The sequence below is a fragment of the Pistacia vera genome, unplaced genomic scaffold, assembly GCF_008641045.1.
Source record: "Pistacia vera cultivar Batoury unplaced genomic scaffold, PisVer_v2 Contig294, whole genome shotgun sequence".
In the NCBI taxonomy this organism is placed as follows: Eukaryota; Viridiplantae; Streptophyta; class Magnoliopsida; order Sapindales; family Anacardiaceae; genus Pistacia; species Pistacia vera.
The window spans coordinates 972,761-995,189 of NW_022196106.1; the positions used below are offsets into that span (position 1 = coordinate 972,761).

At 33.9% G+C, this 22,429-nt stretch overlaps 3 protein-coding genes across 6 annotated transcripts; 2 read left to right on the top strand and 1 right to left on the bottom strand.

Moving 5' to 3' along the window:
• Positions 1-5,940: 5,940 nt before the first annotated feature.
• Positions 5,941-9,898, top strand: LOC116135094. 3 transcript variants are annotated; one of them, XR_004128838.1, is made up of 3 exons: positions 5,947-6,951; positions 8,600-8,694; positions 9,452-9,898. XR_004128838.1 is itself a non-coding variant. In XM_031420791.1 (2 exons), the coding sequence occupies exons 1-2, from the start codon at positions 6,713-6,715 to the stop codon at positions 9,502-9,504; spliced, it is 339 nt and encodes a 112-aa protein (XP_031276651.1). In that variant the 5' UTR covers positions 5,941-6,712; the 3' UTR covers positions 9,505-9,898. The 3 variants fall into 3 exon arrangements, 2 of the variants coding, with proteins under 2 accessions (XP_031276651.1, XP_031276654.1); XM_031420791.1 differs by lacking the exon at positions 8,600-8,694 and having other exon boundaries at positions 5,941-6,951; positions 9,405-9,898; XM_031420794.1 differs by lacking the exon at positions 8,600-8,694 and having other exon boundaries at positions 5,964-6,951.
• Positions 9,899-10,424: 526 nt separating this feature from the next.
• On the bottom strand, positions 10,425-12,340 carry LOC116135093 (death domain-associated protein 6). Its single transcript, XM_031420790.1, has 3 exons — positions 12,103-12,340; positions 11,922-12,010; positions 10,425-11,837 (listed from the first exon to the last, which is right to left on the bottom strand). The coding sequence occupies exons 1-3, from the start codon at positions 12,184-12,186 to the stop codon at positions 10,817-10,819; spliced, it is 1,194 nt and encodes a 397-aa protein (XP_031276650.1). The 5' UTR covers positions 12,187-12,340; the 3' UTR covers positions 10,425-10,816.
• A 1,976-nt stretch (positions 12,341-14,316) lies between these two features.
• Positions 14,317-18,164, top strand: LOC116135092 (heterogeneous nuclear ribonucleoprotein 1). 2 transcript variants are annotated; one of them, XM_031420788.1, is made up of 3 exons: positions 14,317-14,740; positions 15,866-17,572; positions 17,671-18,164. In XM_031420788.1, the coding sequence occupies exons 1-2, from the start codon at positions 14,519-14,521 to the stop codon at positions 17,030-17,032; spliced, it is 1,389 nt and encodes a 462-aa protein (XP_031276648.1). In that variant the 5' UTR covers positions 14,317-14,518; the 3' UTR covers positions 17,033-17,572; positions 17,671-18,164. The 2 variants fall into 2 exon arrangements, with proteins under 2 accessions (XP_031276648.1, XP_031276649.1); XM_031420789.1 differs by having other exon boundaries at positions 15,866-17,164.
• The last annotated feature ends 4,265 nt before the right edge of the window (positions 18,165-22,429 follow it).

Genomic DNA, 22,429 nt, shown 5'->3' on the forward strand with positions numbered 1-22,429 from the left:
ATTTCAGAATTTCCAATGCTTTGTAAATTGTAAACTGGTTTTTTTTTTTTTTTTTTTTTTTTTTTTTTTTTTTTTTTTAACGTAGGGCACACTTAAAACACCTTATATATAATAATGATATTATGTGAAATTAAAAATCCATGTTTATATTTAACTGTGTTAGGCTGTTGTGGGCCAACGTGAAGTGAATTTGACAACTCCCAGTCTTTTTTTAGTTTTTTTTTTTTTTTTTTCTTTAAGTTGTATTATTAATAATTTTAAAAGAGTTGTGTATTTAAGCCCCGGTGAATCTCAATGGCTTCGTTTGGTTTAAAATGTGGGGTTTTGGGAAAAGTTTTTTGAAAAAGTTAAAAAAAAGTTGAATTGGGCGGGTATTACGATGTAGGATTTATAAATTAATAAATGCCCCTTATGTTTGTTTTTACAAAATACCCCATATATAAAACATTAAAAGTTAACAAAAACACCCCCAACCCACCCTCAAACACCCCCAGCTGGCCACCACCACCGGAGTGTCCGAGTCGCCTTATCGGCGCATGACAGGCTGGATCTTGCCGGTCATGCGTCGAATGGCCTTTTCTGGCCAGATCCCGGTGGATCTGGCCGCAAGGCCAGATCTAGCCGATTTGCTCTCAACCGGCCAACTACACGTCGTCGTTGATGGTCAACGACGACCGTTTGTTGCCGTCGTGACCGACTGTTACGGCCAAAGATCTGGCCATCAACGGCCAGATCTTTGGCCTTAGATCTGGCCTTTTCCGGCCAGTCCACCGTGGATCTGGCCGGAAAAGGCTAGATCGGTGCACTACCGACCAGATTTAGCCGGTAGTGTGCCATCCTATCAGATTCCGACCATTTTCCGGCGGTGTTAGCCGAAATCTGGTAAATGTGGATGTTGGGTGATTTTGTAATTTTAAAAAAATATTTAGGGGTATTTAATTGAATTACAAATTTAGAGGTTTAAAAATTGAATAATATTGAAAATAGTTCCAAAAATGAGAGTTTTTAGGTATTTTACTGTTTAACTTTTTTGGGAATACTACTCTTAGTATTCCCAATCTTGACCCAACGAAGCCAATATAAGTCTCTTATTTTAATTATACGTAACTATTAGTTTAAAAAAAAAAAAAAAAATTTAACTAATTAACATCTATTAGTTTTCCCTTAACTTCAGCCGTACCTTAGTTTCATATAATCCTGAGTCTGTCATTTTAGCCTTTTCCTCTGAGAAATTGTTCTTCAATTGGCTTCTTCTATCTAAGAACTCCTCAAAAGCCACTGCCAACAAAACTCATTATTCTTTACATTCTCAACAAAACTTAGGGTGAGTTTACGCTTGTTATAGCTTCTCTCGTAATCACTTATTTATTAAGTATGATCCAAAATGTGTTCGATATAGGGGGTGTTGTCTGAGCTTATGAAAATTAGCTTATAAGCAACAATTGCTTATAAGTTAAAATTAACTTATAACATTTGAAATTTTAAACAATTACGTATTTGATTAAAGTACTTATAAGTGACTGATAAGTAATTAAGGTGTTTGGTAAAATGGCTTATAAGTACATTTTATTATAAATTACTAAAAATGTACTACATTAAACAATGGCATACTATGAATTTTAAAATAAATAAGGATCTTGGTAATATACTTGGTCAAACTAGCTTATAAGCAAAGTGCTTATAAGCTAAAAAAAAAAAGTACCTCCCCCCCAACTTATTTTTTTTAGCTTATAAGCTCAACTTATAAGCTCAAAAAAATTATAAACAAACAGGTCAGCTTAATTTTAGAGCTTATAAGCAAGTTTGACCAGCTTATAAGCTTAGACAAACACCCCCATAAACGCATTTCAAAAGTGACTATGAGAATATACTTCTTTCGTAATCTATTTTATTGAAGGATTTCAAAGGTAGGTATTTCTAACTTTTAAAATTCAAAATCACCTTTTAGGAAAGTCAATTACCGAAATGCCTCAAAATTAAACATAAATTCTAATTCTATTAAATATAAATTCTAATTTTTGTATAAATAAATTTTAAAATTAGATTATGAAAATAATAAAAAAAATATTAAAAACATAAAACATATAAATTGGCCGACGGAGTCACTGGCTCAATTTCGACAAGTGTAATTACACCTTCAACACTATTGGAATCATCGATCAGCGATCTATGCGATAGTACTGACAGTTTATTTAAATAACGTGATGATTTGCGGCAAAAGTCTGGCAAAATTTCTTCAAAACTTTTCAACTCGCTACAATATAATGCGAGTCGATATGGTAAAACCGTTGGCATCATCAAATAAATTGCCGACATCACCACTCGAACCACCAACCACCACTCAACAAAAACACTCTAAATCCGACACTTGGTAGCCTCTCGTTCGCCTGTGGTCAGGTAGGGATTTTGGGAATAGTTGAATTTTGTAATCTGGGCCAGTGAAGCCCTCGAGTCCCAGTTAAACCGATCGGCCTGGTCTGGGTTTTAAAACCTTGATGAGAAGAGCAACAAAAATCCCAAACTAAACTTTAATTTGTTAACAATTTCCTCTCCTGCTCGACCATTAGACCAGATTATCATCATCATTCACATTTCCTCGCAAACGATGAAAATTTTACTCACTTCAACTTTAGATGCAGATGTTAACGAGTATGTTTATTTTATTAGTTTTGGTAGGATTTTTGAAAAAGTTGAGTTGAGTGGTCATAAGTCATAACGAGATAATTTGAAAATTAACAAAAATACCCCTTAATTTGTTAATTTAGCTAAACACCCCTACAATAAAACATCAAAAATTAACAAATATACCCTCACCCACCCATTATATGTTGGTCACCACCGCCGGAGGGTGGCCGACAGTCGCCGTAATGACACACGACCGACTAGATCTGGTTGGTTGTGTATTGATATGGCCTTTTTTGACCAAATCTATCATGGATCTGGCTGAAAAAGCCAAATCTGGCCACGTTTGGTTGTCAACGATGGCCAAAGATATGGTTGTCGTTGATAGTCAACGACGGTCATATCTTGACCATCATTGACGACCAGTTACGGCAAAAGATCTGGTCGTTAATAGGCAGATCTTTGGCCATAGATTTGACATTTTCTGATGAGATCCACGGTGGATCTAGCAAGAAAATGTTAGATTGGCGCACTATCAGCCAGTAGTGCACAATTACGCCATATTCTGACCATTTTCCGGCGATAGTGACGGGAATCTGGCAATTGTGAGTGGGTGGAGGTGTTTTTATATCAATTTTTAAACTTTAATTTTTAAGGATATTTAGTTAACTTAACAAACCTATGGTGTTTAAAATAATTGAACAAAATAGAATTAAATTTTCAAGATAGAAAAATAAACGTGTGTTTTGGATTGGATAGGGCATAAATAATGTCCTGGACTCGGCGAATGTTTTTGTCCAGCTAGATACTCCTTGTAATAATGATTATTCTCATTATTTTGGACTAATCATGCAATTATTGAAATAATAAAGTCAACTTTCTGAACAAAATCTAATAAAAAGTAAAGAAAAAATCATGTATACTATTCCAACTTACAAATTTTTTATTTTTTATTTTTTTTTGTCTCCTTCACTCACTTTCATTTTTTCATACTTCTAAGAACCGGTTTGATTGAGGTTATAAAAATTAGCTTATAAATAGCTAGTTTTCTGTTTATAAGCTAATTTAAGCTTATAAATATTTAAAATTTAAATAGTTACGTGTTTGATTAAAATACTTATAAGTAACTGACAAGTAGTTGACATGTTTAGTAGAATATGATTTATAAGTACATTTATTATTAAAATAACTAAAAATAGTGTTACATTATTAAAAATAAGGATATACGATGAAATTTTAAAATTAAAAATAGGTAATATACTTTGTCAAAGTAGCAAAAAAAAAAAAAAAAAAAGTAACTTCCCTCAATTATAAACAAACAAATCAATTTAATTTTAAAGTTTTGACCAACTTATAAACTAGTTTGATTAGCTTATAAACTCACATAAACATACCCTCTTTAACTCATTTTGTCCACCAAAGGACGATATAGGAATAAGTTAAAATGTAATGAATATAATTTGAAGTTTACTATCGTTTTTGTCGGTTGAATAATTTTTATTTAAATAATTAATTAGATATTATATTAAACAATCAATTTTCGGGACCAATTGATAATAATCAGTTTCAAAAAATATCCTGCGAACTATTCCTATTCCAAAATATCAATACCCGGTTTTTTTGTAAAAAAGGAGTAATTTGATTTAATTGGTATTGAAAATTTGAAATATAACTATTTCTCAAGAGAATTTCACAATAAGTTATCTCTCAACTCCCAATAAAATATATTATTCAATATAATATCTCTAATTAATTAAATAACTATAAAATCACTCAAAAACAATAAAAACGAGTTATATTTGAATAATTTTACATGCGTATGAGTAATTAAAAAAAAAAAAAGATATGTTTTTAAAATTCATGAATTATGATTAAAACACGTGTTGAAACATGGGTAGACAAAGTGTCATAAATCTGTAAAATTAAATTATTATAAAGCATAAAGCAATATAATAGCAAAAACAAAAAATAATTTCTGCGAGAAAATTAATAATAACCTTGAATTTGTCAATATTAACAAAATAATAAGTAGGTCCTCTTACTCTGCTACATATTCCCCTTGTCCACATTATACTTCACGTACAAAAAATGTTATATTTTCATTTATCATGTTTCATTTATTTCTTATTAAATTTTTATTAGACTTAATTTTAAATGTTTATTTATCACGGCTATTATCTTTATTATAATTTAAAGAAAAAAGATATTAAATTGACATTTTCTTTACTTTGATTTTTTAAAATTATTTTTAAATGCTTATATTCTATAAACATAACAACTTTAACACATTAAACATCAACAAAAGAAAACAAATAAACTATAATTATTCCAATTTTTTATAAAAAGTTTGAGATCTTGATATAACATGGCTCATTAAAGTCTAAGGTTAAGCGTTTAGCAATTAATTCAAATATAATTTAATTAATATCAACTTAATCTTCATTAAATAACAATAAGTTTGATTTTCTTACTATATTTTATGGAGTAAACGACTTTTTCCTACCCAAGGTTTGCCACCTAAAAAGTTTCAAAATATCACTTCTCACCCAAAGTTAATATTTTGTTATTACTCAAAGCTTATTTCGACCGATTCTGATGGCAAAAATTCTCTTTCTCACCACCATTTGAACCTTTGGTCCCTTCTCTACAAAACTCCTCTTATTCTGACACCTAATTTCTTGTCAATTATTGATCACAGCAAATTTTGAGTTTCCTATTCTTAACTAATTTTCAACGACAAATATTTAATTAGTCATCACCATTAGATCCACCAGCCTCCACTCTACAAAATTTCTCTAACCCTAGCTCATGGTAACTTGCCGAATATCAATTAAGAAAGTAAAGTATATTTTGGGTTTTAACATAATATAAACTTTTGGTGAAAAAGAAAGTAAAGTGTATTTTGGGTTTTAACATAATATAAACTTTTGGTGAAAAAAGTCATTAAGGCAAACCTTGGGTGGGAAAAAGTGTTTAGTCATATTTTATGTCATTATCTTATCTATCACCATGATTAACCAATTACAAGAATCCCGTTCGTAACACTAAACTCCTGTCAAATCAGCTCCACAAACTGACATCGCATCAACCAATAATACACCGTAGCCCTAATCATACACTACACCCCATCCGAATCCACCACATCATCAACCCCGTTATTTTAACGACCTTAACTACCGTGCGCCGACTGCCTCCAGTAACAGCCCACATCTCAACTTTCACACAAAATCACAGCCGTTGATCACAATTCACAACCAACTAACTACCCTATATATATGGGTATATATATATATGGGTATATATATATATATATAAAATATAAATTCAGCTCTTTTAATTGTCAAAACTAAACACTCTTCGTTGTTCGCCACTAATTCTTATCCGTTTTATTTTTTATTTATCTCATCTCTCTTATCCCTCGAATCTTGTTTCTTTTTTTCTTTGTTTTTAAAACTATTTATTGCGACATTTTTTCAGTTGGTTTCTAAAATATGTAAATTTATTTGCTTTTTGACATTTTGAAAAATTTTCTTTCATTTTCTGGGAATGATTTTTGGTTGAAGTAATTTTTAATTATTTAAGTCTCTTTCAATGTTAGGGGTTCATGTTATTTTTAAGATTTTTTTTTTCTCTCTTTGATGGTTGAATTGTATTTTTTTAAAGGTTGATCGTGTCAACAATGAGCGTTGACTTTGTTTGTGGTATGGTATTTATTCGGTTTACAGCTGAATTTAGTTCATAATCTCGAATTCGGGAACTAGGGTTTGTGAATTCTTGATTATCCGACATCGGGGGAAATGGGGTTTTCTCAAAAATTACTGCCGTTCTTTGTGTTTTTAGTTTGATAATGATTTCTAAATGTGTTTTATCTGAAACTGAATGAAAGATTTTGGTCTTATGTGTTGTGGGTTGTTCTAAAATTTTTAAAAATTTTGAGGTAGGATTTGTGAATTTATGATTTGTAGGTAAGCAGATAAATGAGATTTCTGTGTAATCCCTGTATTTGGTACTTTTAACCTTTTAATCAGTCGATTGATCAACAGATTGAGTTTTTGAGTCTTGTATTTAATAAACTGGTGTGTGATTGTCTATGGAGACGGTCCTTGTTGATGTTAAGGATGTTAATGGGTGCAAAAAAATGCCTTTAGATATGCTAGACTCCGAAAAGGTTGAGAATCATACTGATGATGGAGAAGAGAGTGAATCAAATTCTTTGTTGCCTCCCAGGAGAGGTGGGATGTCAAGGCAATGCGAAAAAACACGAAGAAAAGTGCAGTGGAATGATAAGAACGGGAATAAGCTTGTGGAGGTGTTAGAATTTGAACCGAGGTAATATACATAAATCATTTGGTTATTTATGCATGGTTGTGGTTGAAGTTTCAGAAAGATGGTGTTTAGTTGCTTCATGTTCCTAAGCTATTTGAAATGATTTGATCTTGTTTATAATTTTATGTTATTCCGTATGTTTTGGCTTCTTCTATGTTGTGTTATTTGGCTAACTAGTTTGAGATTTGAGTTTCCTGTTTTTCGAACTTATTATGATAAGTGTATATTACATGCTCTCAGCTTAGCTGATTAACTGTCTCTTTGAGGAGGCATTTGGTTGTATGCCTTCAAATCAAGAAAAATGTTGCACCAATCATTAAAAATGGTCAAAACTAGTGTGTGAAGAATGAGATTCTGTAGCAGGATCAATTTTGAGATGAAAGCACTGTAGTTCATGGGCAAGTCAATTTCTTTGATAACTTCACTTTAGCTTGGCTGATTTGTGATTGTTGTAATGGTTGTGGGCAACCACTTGCTTGATTGTGTTAAATTCTCAGCGGTTGCTGAATAGTTAATAGCCAACTAGAGTATTGTTTCAAGTGGGTAGAGAGCTGGACTTCTACTATTTGAGCTGCAAGGTATTCTTGCTTTCTGGTATTTCAGTTAAGAGAAATACCATACCAGTTTTAGGATAATAGATAGGGAAGCTAGAGCTAGTAATATTGATTGACCTAAAACTCATTACCTCTCATTTTATATCACAGTCAGTGGACTTAAGTATTTTGGATTAGAAGCTTGAAGACCTCACCGCATAGTATTGCATTGTGATGTTTATCATTAGATTACCTTTTGTCAGTTATGTCCTGGTTAGATAGCCCCAAAAGAAGCCTATGAAAAAAAAAAAGACCCAGAAGGAAAAGTAAAATGCCTCGATTCCCGGTTACATTAAACATATTCTAATCTGGTGAATGACTTGTGGAGTCTGATTATGTGAAATTCTTGGAAACAAGGCAATGCAATCATTCATTAACTTAATAAAAGACGAAGAATGATGTTGTAACATTTATGGTTTAAACTTTAAACCTTCAACTTTTATACAAATATAGTTAATTTTTACTTTACTCCAAGGAGTACCTAACCATTGTAGTTTGATGGATTAAGCATCTGATATATAGACTGCTTTCATGACTTGGCAGACAGGGTAATATTTATTTATTGTAAGGATACATGTGTTATAATGTCTTGATAAAATATTCCTGATGGTTATCTTATTTGTATTATACCTTGGTTGAAATAACTCTACATTGAAACAGTAAGTTGTTTACAATTGCCTTTGTTAACTGTAGCCTGTCATAAAAGTTATTTACCCAGAACAGGATGAATTTCAATAAATAAATAAAGGCTTATATATTTTATAAACAAATGAAGGTTTGACTTTTGATCAGATGCAGTGGGCAAACTTCTTGGTTGAAAAAGCTTTGTATAGTATACTAAATTGATCAAATGATGCGTGTCTTTATTGAGTTAATATTATGTGCCGCTCTATCTATTCATTTTCGAGCCATATATGGGTTGGACAGCCCCAAGTTTGCATGGCGTGCTAATTTTTTGTGATCTGAATAACTGTAAACCATTATCTTAGCCCATATATCTAAATTAAGTGTAAGACATTTGAATAGGCCCAAACTTGGGAGACTCTTTTTGTGGCCAGGTTATGCATACTGTGTTTGATCTTCTAGGCTCTGCCTGCTGTTTTAGGGCCCTTCTCCTTGGAAGATTCATTGAGGCTCATGCTCTGGAATAATTGTAACCTCTTAACTTCTTGTTTTTACATAGATGCTACCATCTGATGATGGCAATACCCTGTCAGCATTAAGTTCATATTTATTCATTGCTACCCATTGCTCAAAGTTCTGGTTTCTTTTCGGCTTCCTGGATAGATTAGGTTTTCTGTGTGTCTGTGTTGAAGGAATTGGTGACACACTTAATGAAAATATAGACTAAAAATTTGTTCAATTCCTTTATTCACTTTTTTCGATACGCTGTAAATGTTAGTATCCCATTATCTCTTGACATGTTATGATAATGTGAAAAAGACGTCGTGGAATGTTAATGGGTAAAAATCCTTTCTTCAACAAAACCTTCAATATTTGATTAGAATTAATAGACTTTTCAAATCCTTCAACATCTTTTTTAATTTTAAGACATAAGTTTAATCAGTATTCATTCATTTTGTAACTGTTCAAATGAGAAAAGAATATCTTCATTGATGAGAACAGTAGCGGATCCAAAAATTTTTGTTAGGGTGGGTCAAAATAAAAACTAATTACACATTAATATTTTTGTCCATTAATATTTTTTGTTAGGATGGGCCAAAATCCAGAAATTATATATGTTAGTATTTTAAAAAAAAAAAAATTTGGGGGTGGGCCATGGATCCGCCCCTGGATGAGAATGATCTTAGTTATAGGAAAGATGTACTTGGGCGTTGCTAATCTTTTGTCTATTTTTCACAGCTTACTGTTAGATCTCTCACTACCCATTTCCCTGCTTTTGCCTGCAGTGAAGCAAGTGACTCTGAAGATGAGGATTCAGATTCTTGTATCTGTACCATAATGTAGATACCATTTAGTGAACCAAATTACAGGATTGGTGGATGAATTAATGAGGTTTTCTCTGCAAAACCTGATTTTGGTGCAAATTGGCCTTTTTCCACGCTTGCTGTTATTAGGATGGACCAAAGGTCCAGAAGACTAGCAAGGCATTCTCTGACTTTCTCATGTTTATTGACATCTTGGAGTCATTTAAATTCCTTATCTGGGTTTTTGGAACTTCCGTAAAAGCAGCTGCAGATATTTGTGATTATAACAAACATGCTTCCGTGAAATGTTATATATATAGTACAACTGAGGTTTTTATGTTTTTGCCACATATATTGATGTGTGGATTGAAACACTGAAGAGATATGATTACTGTGTAAACGAAATAGTACGCACTTCAATTCTGTTCACTTCTTTTTCCTTGATAGCTTGCTAGCTGCATTACACTTTTGACTAGTCTTTGTGAGCCAGCTTGAGTTTCTACATAGTGATGGATTTTTAGAAGAATAAAGCTTCTGGTGGCTATTTTTATACCAAATCCGGAAATTCTTCCAATCAGAAATTTGTTTGACTTGAATGATTTTTTGGTTTAAAACTGTTGGAAAATCAAGTATTGTGCATGATGAATTGATTTGGTGGTCCATTGTCTCTTATCATATACCCCATTATTGAAGCATATTTTCACCATATTCTTCATGATTTGTCATAAGGAGTATGAGTTGTCACCTACCCCTGTTCTTATTCATCACTAGGATGACTTGTTAATCGGAAGTAGTTATGTGTTGTGACATCTAGAAAATTTCATATTCAGGCTTCTGTTTCTGCTGTCATTTATTAGTTCTATGTTGTAACAGTGGAGAAGCAGATACTCTCATTAAGTGGAATCCATAATTTACCCTGATTTAATTGTAATAAATCATCAGGAGAAAGAGAAACTTACAGAAGCACAGCAACAAACTATCAAATAGTGGAATCAAATAGTTCTCCTACATTATACAGTAACAGTATATTATGGAACCTTTATGCAAACAGTAAGGCATACAACAAACAATCAAAGCCACTTTATCAGCACTCAGCAGCACAAAATTATCCAGAATCATTATGGTTATGAATACAGTCAGAATACAATAAAAGAATCAGAAACATAAAAAACAACAACACTCCATATTGTTTCACACTTGAATAGACTAGGAAGATTAATAGGAGCAACTTTGGCTGCACTTCTATTCTCAGAATTTCCTGTGTTTGCTTCTTGGTTTTGACAATGTGTTTCGCAGCATCCTTGTGCTTGTATCCATAAGTTTTTTTCGTATATTTGCACCTAACAATTAGGCCTTCAAGTTGGTGATGTCTAAAATTGGTGTGTCTTCTCTGCTTTCCTGTAAACATGATCTATCAAACATGCTTCTCTTTGGTGGAATGTTCTCAACAGAAATGCTGCTATTGTTGATGATGCCTGTGGCCTTGGATTCGTTAGGATTTTGCGAGGCCAACCAGTTTGAAAGGCTTGCGTTAACTGCAATCTCTTGCACTAAAGCCTCTGATTGACTGTGATTTTGTCCTAAACTGGAAGGATACATATTGGAACCTTTCTTGAAATCAAAGGGTGTTTGTGGTTCTTGCTGTAATGCATTATTCTCCTTCCTCAGGTGCTTAGGTGCTGCTGCTCTTGCTTTGACTGCTTTCCATTGGGTGAGATTCTCTACTGGATTCAGTACAGAATTTACAAACTGGCTCCTGTCCCGAGCGTTTCTTTTCAAATCGATTGATTTGAGTTCTCCATCTATTGAACCAGGCAGTTGAATATGGTTGTTGCTTTTGTCCTCAGCTGAATGAATCCAAGAAATTCCTTGAGACAATTCTTCAGGTTGTGAGTTTAGTTGCTTCAAGAACTCACTTTTGGTTACTCTTTGATCATCAATGTCAATTGCAACCCCACCAACATCTTCATTTTCAGCATCATAATACGCTTCTTCATTCTCTTCCTCTTCCTCACCCTCACCCTCATCATCATCATCATAATACTCTTCTTCATTCTCTTCCTCACCCTCATAGTCATCATCAAAATCCAAATCACTTTCATTGTATTCAAAATCATCTTCATCTTCATAGCTGTCTGTCAATTTTTGGTATCTATAATTCGGAGGAAATGAACCCGTTTTGGCAGCAGTCGAATTCCCTTCAGAAACAGAAAATAAGCTCCCTTTCGCTGTTTCTGCACCACTCTTTTCTTTTTCTTCCTCTCCATGGCTCTCGGGCAAATGATATACAGTTTCTTCTTTTGAAAGTGGCTCATAAGTTTGAACATTCAGATTAAAGCTTACCTTCTTCCCAATTTTGATCCTATTGCTGCAACCAAATCAACATTCAAACAAAAAAAATGAAGGATTATGACTTCAAATAAACAAAACCGAGCCCAAGACTGACACTGACCTGAGCTGAGAATCTGAGCTTGCGGGGTTCTCTGTAATGTCAAAATGAGTAGAAACTGATGAATCCAGAGGCTCATAACTGCCATGTCTCTGCAAAAAAAACAATAGTGCTCAACAAGAAAACAAATAAAGCATCAAACCTTACAAAATTAAGCAAATCAAGAGCTTGAAAATGAGCATACTGGGTCTCCAGGTAACACTTTATTGGCCGGTTTTCGACGTTTTCTTTTGGAAGAAAAACCAAAACAGCCGAGAAAACACCCCATTAAAAGGCTTTGGTAATGGTGAAAATGGAGGGTTACAGGGTGTTGTTGAACATGACAGGAATGTAGGTTGAAAGACAGAGATGTAAAATAAGAGTTTGGGTTTTAAAAATGGATTTGGGCTCCAACGGTTTTTGAAAAAAGGAACGTTGGAGTCTTAATGATAATGGAAGTGGTGGGTGCACGAGTTTATTTAAACAGAAGAAACAATAACAGCTTTCAACTTTGTCTCCTAGATCTTGTTTCTGCTTTGCCATTGCGGCTTTTCTATTCCCCCCTGAACTGTCACTAAATTACATGTTCCTCCTCAACAATCTAAAATAATAACAATAGCCATTTCTATTCCATTGAAATTTCTCTTTACTGCTTAAATTAAACACTGAAAACTCGAATAGAGCACTGATAATTGGAGCAAAATTCTTATTTAAAATTGGGTAGTTTTTTTAATTTATTGAAACTTTAGAGAATATTTTTTATTTCCTCTAGGGTTTAGGTCTTTTGTTCAATCTTACAGCTGAAAGTACAATGATATCTCTAGTTGTAACAAATGGCTAAGAGGAAATAGATACTCATGTGAGACAATATCAAAATAAGGAGTATGTAAAAAGTAAAAATCCTCCCAATAAATGATTATATAACATTAAGTACAGGTGTTCAAAAATCCTCAAAACCCGAAAACTCGAATTGAACCAAATCAAACCGTGCAGTTTGGTTTGATTCTATGAAGATTTTTGGGTTAATTGGGTCTAAAAAGCTTAGACTCGAAATAATTTTGGTTTGGTTCGGGTTTCCTTATAGAGAACCAAAGCCGATCCAAACGTTAGAGAGTAGAAGTTTGGAATTCATGTAAAACACCCCATTTTAAATGAATTTGTTGTCTAATATATTTTTTTTTATCTCTCACTTTATCGTATTATGAAATTATTGATATAATTACGACTACAATTTTTTCTTCTTTTTTTTTTTTTGTGTATTTCTGTTGACTATATATCAAAGTACCAAACCGGTTTAATTTGGTTTGGTTCGATAGGTCTATAATTTTCATGAGTTGGTTTGGGTCTAAATTTTTCAACCGGAAATTATTTGGTTTGGTTTGGTTTGGGTAGCATCTCTAGTTTTAAGTTGATTTAATATTTGTGAATAATGTTGGTGAGTTGGTAACATTAAATGTCACTTGTTGACTTTAGGTCTTTAATTATTAATTTATTTAAATAAGAGATTAAAAAACTGCATTGAATTTTCAAATCAAAATTCAAATTCCTAAGTCCTAACCCATTTAGAGAATATTCACTTTTTATTTTAAAGTGCATATTTCACTTGAATAAAGGGCATCTTCATTCATTTCTAAATATAAAGAATAAAACTTATATTTAAATCCAATAGATTTTTTAAGTTAAACTTAATAAATATGAGAAAGATTTAATAAGAGAGAAAATTAATAATAAAATATATAGAAATTTATAATTTATTAAATAAAATAGGGATAGTGAGTGAAATTTGACTCTCTACATGTAAAAAGTCAAACTCACTTTTTAATTTATATTTAAAGAATAAAGAGTCTATTAGACTCTTATTTTTATGGACAAACTCTTTATAATAAAGAGTTTAAATCATATAAAAAGTTATTTGGAGATGTTTTTATAGAATAAGTTTTACGTTTTATATTATCCACTTGTATTGAATGACACTTTATAAACTCTAGGGAGATAATTGACTTTTTCTTTATTCTAAATTACCACCAAAAAAAAAACAAATTGAATTTTATTGTTTTGGAATTTAGATTTTAATAGGTAAATTCATTTAAATTTTAATGAACAAAAATCTATTTTTGGGATTCTTATTTAGATTACTATGCTCAATCTCCTTCCAATTTTCTTTTTTTAAATAAAAATGTTGTATTCAAATTGACTGCTGTAAACTTTATTGACATTTACCATATAATTAAATCAATTTCTTCCATGATTTCTATTCTATATTTCCTTTTAATTTAAAAAAAAAAATTAAAAAAAAAAAAAAATACCCATCACATGCAGATCACGTGATTAAAAAAATCTACAGTAAATACATATTTTTCCTCGACTAAGACTGTGTCTTATTCACAGGCAAAGTGTCCACCCCAGTCCACACACAACTCCTTACAACCCCCAAATCAAATTCAATCTCCACCCTCCATTTTAACCCAAACGAAATCCCAACCCTCCAAATCTCATAACTCTACTTCCCTCTATACTTGTTCGCCATAATCTCTCTCTCTCTCTCTCAGTCGCCCACAATTTCAAATCCTTCTCTCTCTTCACTGACCCCAAAACCCACAAACAAAAACATCCATAAATTCATGGATTCGGATCAAGGCAAGCTGTTCATTGGTGGGATTTCATGGGAGACAAGCGAGGAAAGGTTAAAGGATTACTTTTCCCAATACGGAGACGTTCTGCAGACCGTTGTTATGAGAGAGAAAACCACTGGGAGACCCAGAGGGTTTGGGTTTGTGGTTTTTGCAGATCTCTCCATTCTTGATCGCGTTCTTCAGGATAAGCACACCATCGATGGAAGAACGGTGAGATATTTCTGGAGCTAGTAAAAGATTCCTTTTTTATTATTTTATTATTTTAATTTAGATTTTTATTTTTTTTGGGTTTGTGTTGTTTTGATGTTAATCATAGTGGGAAATTTAGGGTTTTAGTTTATGGTTTATGGGGTTATAGGGTTTTTTTTTTTTAATTTTGTTTTGTGATAATTTAATTGGCAATAATATTTTTGGTGAGAATGATTCGTGGATGTTTAAATTTTATTGTTAAATTTGTTTTTATTTTTTAACACGTTGCACTTAATGGATTTACCTCGGCAGTTGCTTAATAACTTAATCACTGAATGGTCTTGGTAAGATGGATAATATATAAATATTTATTTTTCTTGTTGGAGGTGAAGTTACACTGTTTTGAAGGTCTGAGGGGCTAATCACCTTTTCCTTCTTTCATGAATGGGCTTGCGTGTGTATGTTTTGAATGCAAGCTAACTGTGGCTTAGGTGCTCAACCTAATTGTTTAGAGGGCATGGGATTCTTGTTTTGGTATTGTCAACTTTTTGCTGAAGGGTGGATTTTCGCCTTTGAATAATAGTCTATTTAATGCTGTGCATGTGTGAGAGGAGATATCAGTTATGCTTTCTTGTACACTTGGCATTAAGCTAGATAAATGCGTTAGGTTTGTTAAATGTAGTGATGTTTGTTTGACAGAGATATTCTGAGGTTAATATTATTTGCTCTAGGACTAAATTTTTCACATTCTGAGCCATGTCCTTGCAGTGATAATAAACTTGCTGAATCATCTATATCGAGGCTGCAGCATCATGCAACTATCATCTGTTACTGCATTGACACCTTTATAGGTGTCACTGACAAATAAATTTATCTGATGTGTGAATTCATGAGTATGAAGTCAACCTTTATAACAATTTTTTTGTCTGAACATTTCTTAAAGTTAGACTTCTAATAGTAGTTTATTGAGGGTTGAAATTCCCCGCCCCCTACCCTTCTGTTTACAGCTGTTCATGTGCATATTAAAGCAATTTGATCTTATTAATGATTTTGGAAAATTGAAGTTTTATATTATTTGGTTCCTGTGAACTATTGATTTTATTGGAATTTTTGGAATGTTGCCAATATTTATTCTGCATTGTTCAGGTTGAGGCGAAGAGAGCCATGTCAAGAGAGGAGCAGCAAACATCAGCCAGAACTGGAAACTTTAATTCTTCTAGAAGCAATGGAGGTGGTGGAAACATCAGGACCAAGAAGATATTTGTTGGAGGGTTGCCTCCCACTCTAACTGAAGATGGATTTCGTCAATATTTTGAAGGTTATGGTCATGTCACTGATGTGGTAATCATGTATGACCAGAATACTCAACGGCCTCGTGGATTTGGCTTTATTTCCTTTGATACTGAAGATGCAGTTGATAGGGTTTTACATAAAACATTTCATGATTTGAATGGTAAACAAGTTGAAGTAAAACGGGCTCTTCCTAAAGATGCCAATCCTGGAGGAGGTGGCCGTAACATGGGGGCTGGTGGTGCTGGTTTTGGTGGTTATCAGGGTTATGGTGCTTCTGGTGGCAATTCAAGTGCATTTGAGGGTCGTATGGATTCTAATAGGTACATGCAGCCTCAGAATACTGGAAGTGGCTTTCCACCTTATGGTTCGTCTGGGTATAGTACACCTGGCTATGGATATGGTCCATCCAGCAACAGTGTTGGTTATGGCGGTTATGGCAGTTATGGTGGTGCCAATACTGGGTATGGTGGCCCTGCAGGTGCCACCTATGGGAACCCAAATGTAGCTAGTGCTGGTTATGCAAGTGGTCCACCGGGTGCGCCCAGAAGTTCATGGGGTACCCAAGCTCCCTCTGGTTATGGTACCATGGGCTATGGAACTGCTGCTCCTTGGGGTAGTGGCAGTGGTGGCAGCAGTGGTGGTCCTGGTTCAACACCTACTGGTCAATCTCCTAGTGGGGCCACTGGGTATGGGAATCAAGGTTATGGGTATGGTGGGTATGGTGGAAGTGAAGGTTCGTACGGGAATGCCTCTGCTTATGGAGCTGTTGGTGGACGTTCTGGGAGTGTCCCAAGTGGTAATCAGGGTGCAGGAGAATTACAAGGGAGTGGTGGCAGCTACATGGGAAGCGGCTATGGTGATTCTAATGGAAATTCAGGGTATGGAAATGGAGGTTGGAGATCTGATGCATCACAAGCTTCTGGAAATTATGGAACTCAAGGAAATGGTCCTCATGGTGGGCAAGTTGGCTATGGGGTTGGATATGGTGGTGCTCAGGCCCGACAAGCCCAACAACAGTGATTAGATTGCTTTTTTGCCAACTGGACCTAAGCTCCGTGCTTCAGACCCATCTCTTTGTGGATGAGGGCATGCTCTGTTTTTTCCTGCAACAAATGGGGCAGCTCAAGTTGATGTCATTGCTCTTTGGGACTGGTTGGATTGCTTGAATCCCAGTAGTTTGCAGTACTATTTTGATAGTAATAAGAGTAGTTTCAAGGCATGATAGATGCCGATCTTATTTAGTATTTGCTATTGAGTGTAGTTTAAATTTGGCGTGCTTATAATTGTTTACTTGCAGAATTGTCTTGTCTGTCGTAGTGTTTAAGCTATAGTAGCTTTATATAACTTTATTTATGTTGGTTTGAGTGCAGTATCAATTTTGATTTCCTGCATACTGATTTAGACGGCATTGGAAACAAAGTGATAGGTTGCAGTGCTATATTTTATTTTGCATATTTGTAGGGATAACAGTGTACTGAAGGTTTTTACTAATAGCGATAGCAGTGGAGCTTTGGGTCACTTGGGTTGATCACTTCGTAGTGGGTAGCAGTAATCGTAGTGGTAGTTGAAACTTCATAGTGGATAGTGATAACATAGTGGTAGTTGACTTTGAGGATGGCATAATCATTTTCCCCCTGTATTTGCCCTTGTGTGTACAGGAGGAGAGATGCTCGAGTTCTAAGGTGGAGTCAAGTGTCTCACTCATGGCTGAACCCGAGCTACATATTGGGGGTGTGTTCAGTATGAGGGTTTTTTCAGCGTGGAATGGGAGTGTGGAAGAGGACTTATTCGGTTGAAATTGTGAAATAACCTGAGAGGCCATTCCCCAGGCAGGCGATGTCAACCTGACCAATTTTGGAGATTCTTTGCATTCTATTTCAAGTCATAAATTACCTGATCTTCATGCGGGTTGGTGATGTTCAAAGCAAACAGTTTTGTTAGCTATCTTTGGCCAAATTGTTTTAGGATGCGTCAGAATGGATCATAATTTTTTTATTCCAGATGTTTAGAGTACCACTAAATTTTTTTCTTTTAGAGGATTTTCTCCAAGAAGCTTAGTTTTTAAATGGATTAAGACTGTTCCAAAACGTACTTGTCTGTCTCTTCTTTTGTGCTTATGGCCTATCTATATCACCCCACTTAGTTCTTTCCATAACGCCTAGTAGATTACATATTGTATTTTTGCATATTGTGTGTATGGTTCCGGAGTGAAGGGTTATTTGCTTTGGTGAAAGTTTAGCATTCAGTTTAGTAGTCTTCTGGCTCTTGGGTGAGTTAGACTTTTATGATACGGTACCCTTTGTGTCAAATTGAAGTAATTTATCGTTGAATGTGTGTAAACAAATGGTTCATGAGCTTTCAACGATATTGACTGTTTGCTGATTATCACAAGCTTAAAGCACAGGACAGTGTTTTAATAACCAATCCGTGGTGAAACTGGCAGTTGGGTCATGGGTTGACCTGGTTAACCGGTTTGACCGGTTAAATCGATGTCTAAAAGTTTGAAATATAATAAAAACACCCTTAAAAATTACTTAAGTCTACAAGTTTTAAATCTTGCAAAAGCAATCCAAACACCATTGTTGGCGTCGGCAAACTAGGGCAAATATGACCTGTTTTTGGTGATGACAACACTCTCCAATCACTACGAAAACACTCTCTTTAACCACCTGACTAAAAATCATCTCACTGCTCTCGATTGCCTCGCTAATCGTCGACAATAGCATGTTGTTGTCGTGGATTTAGTTTTGCGATTTTCGGTCGATTCATTCGTCGGAAATCACCTTTGTTGCCACCATTGCAAGCATCGTCCCTTTCTCTTCAAAACCTCTAACATTTTGGTTTTCAATTGTTTGTCAATCATCATCCCAATTTTTAGGGTTTTCTGTGAATAGAAAAATTGCTAACCCGATCTGGTAAAGACACTTAATCTTCATGGCCAACAAAAATTCACTACTCACATTGGACTTAACAATTACTCCTTCCAATCAAATTATTGTTATATCAAGTTAAATGGTAAAAAACGACTAAAATGAGAGAACATAAAAGAGAATTCCACATTTCTTTCTCTTACTCAAAATCGTCACGGCTCCTTTTTTATTATAGTACTGAGTACAATAACCCATTTTCTTTCTTCTTAAATTATCTTCAAAAGTTTGGAAATATTATTCATCTTTGTTCCCTTGTTGACACTAAAAAGATTGATATCAGTATACTATATATATTAGAGCTGGCGGTAGGCCGTGTTGTATCATGTTATGCCCTTAAAAATTGAAGACTTGTTGTGCCGTAGGCTTTATCGTGCCAAGGCCCGCAAAAATTTGTGCTTTGTCGTGTCGTGCCAGCCCACCAAATTTGAAGGCCCATGGCATGGCTCACTATACACCCTGTCGTGCTTTGGGCCTAGCAAGCAGGCCCACCTACAAAATTTTTATTTTTTATTTTATTTTTTTAGCCGGCTATATATTTAAAATTTATATTTACACTCAACTTATCTTTGTAATTTCATGAAAAATTATTTGTAGATTGCTTAAGTGAATTATAAATAAATTAAGGATTAACATTTTTTAATTAATAATTAATGAGAAAATCATTTCTAATATTACATTTGATTTTTTTATTACGGATGGTGAAGAGTAATTTCAATGACTTATAGAATTCTAAATTAATATTTTCTAACATTATTTGACCAAATTAACATCCTTTCTACAGCAAAATTTAAGTCACATCCTAGTTTGGGTCAAATATATATTTATTTCATTACGTTGAATTACTAAGGTAAAACTTTGGCCCCTAATTAATTTTTCTATGGTCAAATTGAATTTTCCAACACATTATGGTAAGCCCCATATATTAGTTAGATCTTGACAAGTGTAAATAGAGCTGGTCAAGGACCAGTCTCAAGCAGGCCCAGGCTTGGGCCTGTGACCAATCTCAGGCCCATGAGAAATATGAGGACCCGGACCGGTCCCTAGGATTGGTCCTATGGGCCCAGGACCGGTCCTATGGGCTTGAATAATTTATTTTTCCCCCTGTTCTTTTTTTTTATATTTTAGGGGAAAAATGAAATTTTATAGGGGGTTTTTAGTATTTTTCAGGGATAGATTAGTAAATTTCTAAAAATTTAATTAGTTTTAAAAAATAATAAATTAATAGTTAATTTTAATTTTTAACATAAATTCACATTTCACACATTCACACTTCACAAATAAACAATTAAATAATTTTTTTATTAAATTATTCATTTTCATCGTCAACAATATTTACATCATCCAAATCTATATTCCTTAAGAGTTCGAGTAATTTGGGATCTTCAGGGTGCTGTTGTAGTCTTTTTTCTGTATGTGTTCAATCCCGTAAACACGTTATCACTTCAATCATCTCATCGGTTAAAGAACATCTTCTGTCTTCAACAATCCAACCACTCGTTGAAAATGTTGACTCGGATGCAATTGTAGAAACTAGCACAGATAAAATGTCACGTGCTATTTGGGCTATAATGGGGAATCGACTTTCATGTTGGTTCCACCACTGAAGAATATCCATATCATGTTGCTCCTTCATCGTCATAAATGACAGGTCCACTTGTAGGTAGCGATTCAGCTCATTTAGTCCATGTATGTATGAGTTGGAGCTGTTACTTCCTCCACGTTCCACATACGTCCACTTGCTTGATCCTTGACGGAGGGCTGCTTTAAGGTCCGGATCCTCTCTCCTAAACGTTCTACTTCCACTTCCATTGTATCTGTTCTCATATAAAGAAAAAAGACTATCCAATTTTTGTTTAAAGTTAGTCAAATAAGACGTATAATCATGTCCTAAATGCTGGCATATCTCAGTAATTATACAGTTAACTACGTGTAATTTAAACGTAAGATCTAAAACAAGGCCTAATCCATATAAGAATAGAATATCTAACCAATATCTCTCATATTTTTCTTCCATCTTTAAAACAATTTCTCTTAAACAATTATTATATCTATATTGAGCAAAAGTTTTAGCAATTTGAAGTAAAATATCTAACACTAAATTAGTAATCGGATAATAAATACCACTTAACGTATTAGTAGCATCATAAAAAATTTGAAGAAATTGATAAAAAAGTTCACAAGCCACCCAATCATCATAGCTGACAACTTCCTTTGGATAGTGCTTCCGGTTGACGAATTTTGTAATTTGTTTCGTGGTTGGCAAAGCTTTTTCCAACATTAAGTAGGTGGAGTTCTAACGGATAGGCATGTCTGTACATAACCTCAAAGGTTGAACCGGTGAGTCCTCTTACTTACAATATTTGACGTACTCCTGCCATCTTTTATTACCACCGCCGACGATAAATCTGATAGTCGCGCGCACGCTCTCCATCTTCGAAGTTATAGTATCTAAACCTACTTTAACTATCAAATTGATGATGTGGCAATCACATCTCTGGTGAAAAAATTTGCCTTCACCACGCAGATCCAATCTCTTTTTAAATAAAGAGATTGTCACGGTGTTAGTAGCTGTATTATCTACAACTCTATCAGGTAATAAATATTCTTGCAAAACTTCAAGAATTGTAAAATAAATAGTTTCAGCACTATATTTTTCATATAATGGTTTAAAACCTATCAATTTTTGTTGTAAACCCTAATTATGATCTAAGAAATATACTGTGACAGTTAAAAAATCGGTTTTTGATCTACAAACCCATATGTCTGATGTAAGTGCAATAGATATATTCCTAAAATTTTGAAATCCATTTTTAAGTTTATTATTTATTTTGTTATAAAGTTNTTTTTTTAAATAATCTTAAATAATTTTGTATAAAGTTTTAAAGTGTTTAGAAAAGCTTTAGGGGCATTGAAGACATTTAAAAGGTCAAAGATAGTCAATGCCCAAAAAAAAAAAATTGCAAATGAATATTTTCAAGGGTAATTTTAACATTTTAAAGGTCAGACACAATCATTGTTTGAATTATCAGCCAAAATAGATACCTGACATGCACATGGGGTGTAGACTGCAATTTTTGGAGTTTGTAGGGGTGTCAAATTTAACCCTTAACAGATTTATTAAAGCCATAACTCATTTGGAGCCAATTTGATGCATTTCGACCAAAGGGAACTTGATTAAAATCCTCAAAATTATTGACTTTCCCATACTTTAGGGTGGATTTTTTATTTTTCTCTTTTGAAAATTAATATCATGAAAGTTACTTGTATATGGAATATTTTATAGTTAATGAAGAATCTCCTGTCTCGTCCCATAATATGATGCAACAATGCTTCTTTTTTATCTCAAAAGATGGTGGTTCTTCCTAACAAACACTTGCAGTTATCCTCTTCTTTTCATCTTATTTCCACCATTACCATTCGTATTCATCTCTTCCAACTTTAACCAAAACCCTTAACATAATTCCCAATCCCTACCGTTTTCTGAAAC